At 52.9% G+C, this 9,065-nt stretch overlaps 1 protein-coding gene across 1 annotated transcript; it reads left to right on the forward strand.

Moving 5' to 3' along the window:
* Positions 1–691: 691 nt before the first annotated feature.
* On the forward strand, positions 692–9,057 carry IGDCC3 (immunoglobulin superfamily, DCC subclass, member 3; the record flags this gene model as incomplete). The annotated part of the gene is made up of 6 exons (XM_010294035.1): positions 692–1,025; positions 1,402–1,566; positions 6,533–6,721; positions 7,031–7,135; positions 8,252–8,390; positions 8,850–9,057. Coding segments are annotated over exons 1-6 (1,140 nt in total), but the record flags the coding sequence as incomplete, so codon positions are not given.
* Between the last annotated feature and the right edge of the window lie 8 nt (positions 9,058–9,065).

Genomic DNA, 9,065 nt, shown 5'->3' on the forward strand with positions numbered 1-9,065 from the left:
GTTGCACCAGTGGAGGTTTAGATTGGAGATTGGAAAAACTTTTTTCACTCGAAGGGTTGTCAAGCACTGGAACAGGCTGCCCAGGGAAGTGGTGGAGTCACCATTCCTGGAGGTATTTAAAAGATGTGTAGATGTGGTGTTTAGGGACATGGTTCAGTGGTGGACTTGGCAGTGCTGCGTTAATGGTTGGACTCGATGATCTTGAAGGTCTTTTCCAACCTAAACACTTCTGTGATTCTATGATTCTAATCCCAGTGCTCCCCTAAGGCTGCTCTAATGTGCTATAATGCAATTAGAGCATCAGCAGAGGGCTTGATTGGACTCAGCTTAGCAACCATGTGCAGTGCCTGGATGGGTCTCACTGGTGTGTACTGGAGCTAAGCCACTTAAAGCTGGTTTGGGCATATGGATGCACTTGCCACGGAGCTAACTCTGTAGTGTGGCTGGGATCTTCCTGAATTCAGGGCTTCATATCCTGCTGTTCCCCATCCCGCCCTATGTCCCCGTCTGGCTGTACTTGAACCACAGTCTCTACAAGTCAAGACAGAGATAATCTGCCCAGTTATTGGCTCCGGGGACTGATGCATCCACCTCTTGGGCTTTTTCCTTCCCCCAAAACACCAGCCCACAGCTTCCTGGAAGCTTTCTGTGGAGATAGAGGCTTGTGGGATGCCCTGCCATCAGAGCCAGCATGGAGGCCGTGGCATGGCTGGAGGGGAGGGACGTGCGCCACAGAGCGCTCAGTGAGATGCTTGTCCCTCTCGTGTCCCCACGCAGCACTCTCTCCATCTACGGGATCAACCAGGCGGATGAAGCCATCTACCAGTGCATCGCCGAGAACAGCGCTGGCTCCACGCAAGCCAGCGCTCGCCTCACGGTCCTGTGGGCAGATGGGCTGCCCGGCCCTCCGCAGAGCGTGAAGGCTGAGACCGTCTCTGCAACCACCATCCAGGTGTCTTGGAAAGAGCCTCTGCAGAACACCAAGGAGATCATCGGTTACGTGCTGCACATTCGGAAAGCTGCAGGTATGGTGCTCTACCCACTGCCCAGAGCACCCTCAGCCTTCCCACAATTTAGCAGCGTGGGCCACGAGGTAAACCAGGTCTGCACTGCAGTAGACAGTGCTGCCACCCATGTTCTCCATCATCTCCACGTTTCTGAAAGACAGAGATGAGGCAGTAATGCTGATGTAACTGCCCAAAGGGTGGGGGGGGTGAAGCTGCGTGGTCAGATCTTGCTGCCCGCTTAGGTCTCTAGCAAAGCGTGCAGAAATGCCAGCAGAAAATGATGTGGGCAGATACAAACCCACCTTAGGGACCAAAACTACCACTTGCAACACCTGTTTGGTCCCTTTAGCTCTTGCAAAGCCTAACGCTGCTCTATTCTCTCTTTGCTCTTCAGATCCCGTAGAGATGGAGTATCAGGAGGCCGTTAGCAAGAGCACCTTCCAGCAGCTAGTGACTGATTTAGAGCCCTCGACCAGCTATAGCTTTTATATAAAGGCTTACACCTCCCGGGGTGCCAGCAAAGCCTCAGAAGTCACAGTGGTGAGCACGCTGGGAGAAGGTAAGGAACGCTTTGCGCTTGGGCCATCAGATGCTGAACCCCGCTGTGTGTAGCAGCAGCACCGGTCACCCCGATACCCCCTCCGGGGCGCTTTGGCACAGAGCCTGCGTCGTTGATGCTCCTTGTTTCTGCTCCTCCTCATACTCTGGGATATTGTGTAAAACTCACTTGTGTCGTTACACGGGGGTCACTGGTTGCCTTCAACACGGCGTTGCCTCTCACGGCTGATGTTGTAGCAGGGGGTGAGCGCAAGCCTGGCCGGTCTCGTGCATTGCAGCTGCTCTGGGCTTCTCCTAAACTGCTTGCTAAATGCAGATTTCCTGTTCAAGCAGCGTCTCAGCATCCTCCAGCAGCTCTGGTACTCACAGCTCTTACTTGATAGGTACCACGTTTTTCTGAATTTTAATTTTTTCTGCTCTGTCCTGGAGAAACCACACTAGAGCTGAGCTGTCCTGACCTACGAGTCCCGTCCTTGGAGCAGCCTTCTGTTTTAGTGGGAAGTTAGGGTGATCTCCAAGGCTTTTTCCCTGACTTGGCCTCCCAGATGTGGCCACCAGTTAGCTTCCCCAGTAAGAAAGTGGGTGGTGTAATGGAGGACCCTTGCACACAGACACCAGACAGAAACCACAGCCGCAGTGTGATCTGTCAGGTGGCATTTTAGGAACATTTTCCTAGAGACTCACGTACCTCTCCAGCACCTCTGAATCCTGGCTTGTCTCACATGCTGAGACTAATTTCTTAGGAGCATTGCATCGCTCTCGTGAACACTCAGTAATTATGAGTAATTATGCAGCAGAGAGGACCTTGGGTGTGAGGATGTTATTTAGGATCAAATGAAGGACTGCATTGACTTCTAGGTGAGCGATCCAGTTCTCATTGTTTTCAGCCCTTGCAGATGTTTACTACAGCATTTAAGCAACAAGACCAATAAGTCCTCGCCCCGCAGGGTTGTTACCCTGCAAGTTTATTTTCCTTGGTACTCTGCAGGCAATTGGTCACCCTTGGAGTTTGTTTTTCCTTCCAATTTAGAGAGACAAGGATGGACTAAAGCAAAACTTGAAACTCCTTGACCCAACGCTCTGAGTTCAGCTACTGGAGCTGGAAGCCAGCCATGCTTCATAGAGCCTGGCGTTTCTGCAGAAGTCTGGGTCAAGCGAGTGTGGACTTCTTGTCATTGTTATCTTCAATCACGACAGGAATAGTTAGGTATCTGGTAATGGGATCATAAATTTCCTGACACTCTGAAGTTTCAAGGCATCGTTGTCCTGCTCTACTATCCTTTAAAAAAAGGTGTAACGAGGCTTCAGCAGTTAGCTGCATGTTCAGGGTGGACAAGCTGGCCTGGTTAAGATCACTCAACCCCAGCACGCGTTTACCTTGCAGGAAGATAAAGAGAGATTTAAAAGCCCCAGTTCTGGCTTGATTTGTTTGCTTTGCTTCACTTGGGTGCCTGTTGCCTTCTGCTCACAGAGGTGAGAGCAGGTCAGGGAGCCAGGATCCAGCGGTGTTTGTCACCAAATTAAGGTTTCACTGGAGATTTGCCTCTTCTCACAGCAAAGCTATTTCGCCCTGTGCCTTCCCGAGGTGCACCAGAGAGCCGCGACACCCCTGAGCTCAGGGAGTCCCTGGACCTGTGCAAACAGCCTCGGGAAGGGACGGCATTTCCCCGACACGCCGTGTCGCAGCTTTGCTATCCCGGCTCAGCGCCACGTGCGTGAGATGCGTGCGGAGATGCGTGCGAAACCCCGTGGTGGCTGGGCCCCCCGTGTCACTGTGCTGCCATGTCCTGCCTGGCATGGAAAGGACACGGCAGGTGAATCTGCCAGCCGGGGACGGCTCGGCGGAGCCAGGGCAGCGCATGTCAGAATAGCCAGAAGACCTGCTGCCAGCTGCAGACTGGTGTTGTACTGGTATTGTCTGGAGCAGGGATATGGTGAAGGTACGGAGGAGCAGGCTTGCTTTCAGCGTGAGGAGGTCAGTTTTCCAGGGCTAGGAATATGCTGAGAGTGCGCTTGGTTGAAGCCTCCAATGCTTTCTGGAAGTGCCGTGCCCCTTCCCTCGTGCCAGTGTTAATTCTGGATGGAAAGTAGAAGGGAAGACGCTGTAGAGAAACTACGCAAGTGAACCTTGTCCTCCGTAAACCTCTCTCGCTAGGAAGGTCCTCCTGTCTCCTCCCTGTTGTTCTCCTTTACGCCATTTCACAAATGCCATGGTGTTTTAAATCTCAAACTCTCTCCGCTTCCTTAAGCAGCACACACTCCTTGTTCTTGTCTTTTAATGCTTTTTAGGGTTTTCTCCAGGACTTTTTGACATTTCTCTAGGATGAAGACTGTTCCTTTAGTCATCTTCGGCTAAAGACGCCTTCAAGAAGAAAGTTGAAATGACCTGGGGAAAATTCCAAACAGCACGGAAGAGGAAAACAAGTATCCCAGCCCTTAGCATGAGGGAGATGCCTCACTTACAGTAGATCCATATTATGTCTTATATATACTTCTGTGAAGCACCTATACACTGTTGTGTGTACATATATTTATACACACACAGAGATATACTCCATCTGTATACACTTATTTGTGTAATAACATTATAAACAGCACATGCATTCTGCGAGTGCACACATATAATCAATATTATACATATATATATACTCAAAGTTTGAATAAATACTATATATTCCATACTTTGAAGGAGAGATATTCTTGTGGTTTTTATTAAATGTAAGGCTCTGCAACCATAAAATAAAGCCAACTCTTCGCAAATCAGGATGGCCCACATCAGTGTTTCTTTGTCCATGGGATAATGCGATTTCCCTTTCTGTGGCGTTTTCACCCGTGATTTGGAAAACAATGCTTTAAGCAAGGGTGCAACTTCTCAGAGGGGGGATCCAGACAATTCCTAATTTTGCCCTAAAGGGAATTGGGAGAATTAGAAAAAAAGAGTATTTAATTGGCTTGCAAAAATACGCAGCCCTGGGAAGAACGGTACATTCTGGTATAAACAGAATTTACTCTGTGTTTTGCACCCAGAAATTGCTAAGTACAGCCTTCCCGTCGATGAAATGCACATCAGAATGAATCCTAGCAAGAAGAAGTCTTTCAACCCGTTTTTCTCCCACTGGCAGCACTCAGGCAGGATGGGGTCTCCTTAACCTGACCCAGGACAGCTGCTCTCCGAGTCTCCCCTCCCGAATCCACATGGAGATGCTCACCAGTCAGCAGGGACTTGCTCCTCTCCCCATGCTTATTTGGAGGGCACCAGGCAAAGCCCCTGCAACCTGAAGGAGGGCATCACTTTGGGAAGAGGCAGGGCTGCCCAGGCGCTGCTGCTCAGCCTGAGAGAGGTCTTTTCTTCCCCTAAATCTCCTCGTGGGAAAGTTGGGGCTCCCAGAGCCTGGGAAAAGGCAAACCGTTGTGCCGTGCGGTGTTGCCTTTGCCGTTAAGTGGAGGAAGTGCCCTTTTTAGCTCTCGTCACTCTCGGATTGACACGGCCACATTTCATCCGCTTTTCACCGTCGCTCACTAAATGGCTGTGCCAAATCTGCCAAAGGACGCGGTCGGGGGCAGGTGTGCGCTGCTCGTCCTTTAGAGCCCCTTTGGGGAAAAACAAGACAAAAAGCAGCATCAGTCCAATGGAAGCCCAGCAGTCCTTCTATTTGGGAACTTCTGAGCTTGTAATCATGTGGGATTGGAAAAATGCCTCAAAGCCTGGAGGCTGCTGGAGAAGCAGGGCTGTTGTTCTGCTGGGTAATTTTGCTGCAGGGTTTAGCAGAGTTCACTGCCTGGTCCAGCAGTGCCCAAAAACCTTTCTCCCTCCCAGTGCTGGGGCAGAGCCCTGGGCCGGACAGAGCCTGCAGCTCCTGGTGCTCTGCACCTTCTGAATGGTGCCAAGGGCTGGGGACTGGTGGGAGCATCTGGCCTGGAGGTGTTTTGTGGAAATGAGGTGGAAAAAAAAGTCATCAGTGAAATGTCCTGCTGCGAGACATCTCTCTGTTGGTGTGATCAGCGTACGAGAAAGGGCGGGAGAGGGGAAGGAAGAGGCTTGGGAGAGACGTGTTCCCGTGTGCCCCAGCGCTGCACAGGGCTCAGGGGCAGGGTTTGCGCAGAAGCAGCTTTGGAAAACCCAGACATACACTTCAGAAGAAAATTGGCTTTGGTTTGCAAATCTTTTCCTCTCAGCCCAGGCTGATGGGGCAGCATGGGGCTGGGCAGCTTTTGGGGGACCTGGGGAGGGAATGGCCGTGCCCTGCCCGCTGCAGCACACAGGGAATGAGGGCAGGGTTTGGGGGCACTGACTGGAGCAAAAAGCGCCTTGGTGGACTTTGAATCAGGCCTCGGTGACACCGGGCAGCAGCAGGGACATCTTCCCAGCTAAACCCCCGTGCGCCCCTAAGGCCAGGTAAGTGCCCACAGCTGTGCAGGGATCTCAGGTATTTAGGGCTGTTAATGAAGACGCCCGTTTCTCTTCTAAGTCCCCAGCACAGAATCACAAACCTCCCTCCTAAAGCCGACGGGGAGAGCAAGCTCCCGCGCACCCTGCAAGCCAGTGCAGGTACCCAGCACGCTTTTAAGACGGATATCTCCAGCTCCATCCCTTCTGGTTCCTTCCTCCCTGGGGGATTAATCACTCTGCAAGGTCCTCGCTACCCGCAGGGTGAGGGCAGAAAAGTGGAATTTGGGAATGCGTTGCCAAAGTTGTTACCCGAGGGGGCTGAGCATCAGATTGCAACTGGAGTGTAAAAGTAGCCTCTTTGCTCGCTGAACTGAGCAGAGGACACCCTGGGAAACTCCTACTGCTCCCTGAAGAAGTTCAAAGCTGTTAAACCAGGATGTGGTCTGATCTGATTTTTCTCGATCTCATCTAGCACGCTCTTTGGTGCAGTGACCACAAGGAAAGGCTGCTGGGGAATTTCTCATCATGCAGACTGAAAAAGCACATGCAACCCACTGTCTCTCTCTCTCTGTTTCAGTCCCAGCCATGCCATCCCTCTTTATTAAAGTCATTAACAGCACCGCCGTCCAGGCTACGTGGGAGCCCTCCATCAAACTGGGTCTGCATGAAGGCTTCAAGCTCTATTACCGCAAGGTCCACCTCTCCCAGTACACAGGTCCGGTGCTGCTGCCCAGCAACGTAACAGCGTACAACATTACCCACCTGGGTGAGTATGTCCCCCATCCGTGTCCCCTCCTGGCCCTGGGAGAGCCTGTTGTGATGGGAGAGCTCCGATGTGTTGCACAGCCACCAAATGGGAGACGCTGCCGCTCTCCCCGGCTCTTTGGGGGGCTTTTCTCTTTTTTTGATGCTTTCCACTTGTTTCAAGCATCATCTTCTGTGTATTTGGTGAGATGTGCATTTCCTAAGTAAGCATCACTCGGGGACATAACGCATTAGCATTTATCTAGCATCTACGTAAACGAGCTTTTTAGGTTAAGGCTGAAACGCCCTGCTTGTGTCTCCTTCAAAACAGACGCGTCGGTGGTGTATGAGGTCAAGCTCCTTGCCTATAACCAGCATGGGGATGGCAATTCAACTGTCCGCTTCGTGTCCTTGAGGGAAACCGTGGAGAGGACAGGTGAGTCGGGACGTCGGTCTCGGTGGTAGTTTGCGGAAGCTGCTTTGCAGGAAGGTGGCGAGGCCAGACACATCCCCCAGGCACCCGCGGCTCTACCCCACCATCTCATTTTCAGCCACTCATTTATTTTCAGCATCACAAATAATGATGAAGCAAAACTCTGCAGGGCCAGGACCACCTGGTTCTGGTCGGGGTGGCTTCTCTGCCACGTGGCTTTGCACCATCCCCACTGGCTTCCGTTAGCCTTAGCGAGCTGACACCCCTTCACAGCACAGTTCATCCTGGAGACTTTTTCACCAAGGGGGAGAGGAAAAAAGTGTTCCTGTAATGGCCGGTTTTGCCCTCTAAGCTCGAACCAGAGGTGAGGCCATGAACACGAGCAAACCCCATCCATAAGCTGCCATCCGCGAGTGAGATGCGGTGCACCGAGCACCTCCGCCCTCCTGGAGCTCTCCTGGGTGTTTTAACCTTTGCTGGTGCTGGGAAGGGAGGACACGTGGCTTTGGAAAGAAGGGCTGCGGAGCGCGAGCACTGCATTATGTGGCAGAAAAGGAGAAATCTCCAGAGGGAATCTCTAACTGATCACACCTTTCATATTCATCTATGTGTAAAAAACATCCTGCTGCTCTTGGAAGCCTCTTAAGCCTTCCAGTGGGAATATCTTCAAGAGACAGTTATTACTCCTCTGTCTGTGTTGGAGTAAATACTAATCTCATCGGCACCTGCCTGCTCGGTGCTTCCCATCAGGCGTGAGCCTGCTCTGGCGCGGTGGCCGCCTCTCGCCTCCCGCCTCGGACACGGGGGTTTGCAAAAATTAACACCAGAGTCTTTTGTGTTCATTAATTGTGTGTAACAACAGCAGCCCGGGTAACGGGGCTGGCTCTCTACGGACCTTCTGGTCCCATGCTTGCTGTGACTGCCTTCCCGGGGTACCAGGAGCAGGGGAGCTGCTTTGGCAGGCGGTGACACCCCCGGCCCCCCACCCCGCTCTCCTCTTCCCTGTACACAGCTCCCAGCACCGCCCAGGCTCCAACTTCTGCTCTGGGCTCCCCAAAAGCTGGAGGATCGATAGGAAAAGAGCACCACTGACACCCCCCTCCCCGTTTCTTCTGGCAGTGCTGAATCCCTCTTGCGACTGCATGAAGGACGAGCAGAACAATAAAACCTCCACGACCGGCATCATCATTGGGATCCACATCGGCGTCACGTGCATCATATTCTGCATCCTCTTCCTCATGTTTGGCTACAGAGGAAGGTAGGGCTTGCTCACGTCGCCGCTCACGAGGGGCGATGGTCCCTGATGCCGTGTGGGTACCCCCATGGGGGGCGTGTGCCTCCGATGCGATGACGGACCGCTTCCCGTGCGCATCTCGGGACGGGCATCCCGCGGCGTGCGACTGCGCAGCCCGGCTGCGGGGAATGCCGGGTGCTGTTTGCAGCCCGGCTCCTGCCTCCCTCCCAGGCACGCGGACCCAGCGGGCTTCTCCGGATACGGCCATGAGAGACCCCATCAGCTCCGGTCCCCATCGCGGGCCCTGGTACTTCCTGGGTCCATCTCTTTTGGCGAGCCCCGACCTTCCCTCTAAACCAAAAGGCCTCTCACGGCGAGGGGAGGAGACGTGACTCTATAGGAGGGCTTTAAGGAGTGAAGGAACGTAGCACAGCGATAAGGCAGACTCAGGCTTTGTTCACCCTCAGGCTCTTTATTTTTCAGGCTACTGATGTGCAAAAATGTGCAGGAGCAGCTGTCAACCCCGCAGATCCCCAGGAGCCAGCGGAGCGCCACGGGCCTCGTCCTCAACGGGGCTGCTCGCAGGGACAGGGACGACCGGGACTTGAACGGAAAGCAGCTGGATATGAACGAGCTGGAGAGGTTATTCCCCGCATCCCCATCCCAGGAGCAGCAGGATAAGGGACTAATGGTAAGTCC

The sequence above is a fragment of the Phaethon lepturus genome, unplaced genomic scaffold, assembly GCF_000687285.1.
Source record: "Phaethon lepturus isolate BGI_N335 unplaced genomic scaffold, ASM68728v1 scaffold20859, whole genome shotgun sequence".
NCBI classification, from domain to species: Eukaryota; Metazoa; Chordata; class Aves; order Phaethontiformes; family Phaethontidae; genus Phaethon; species Phaethon lepturus.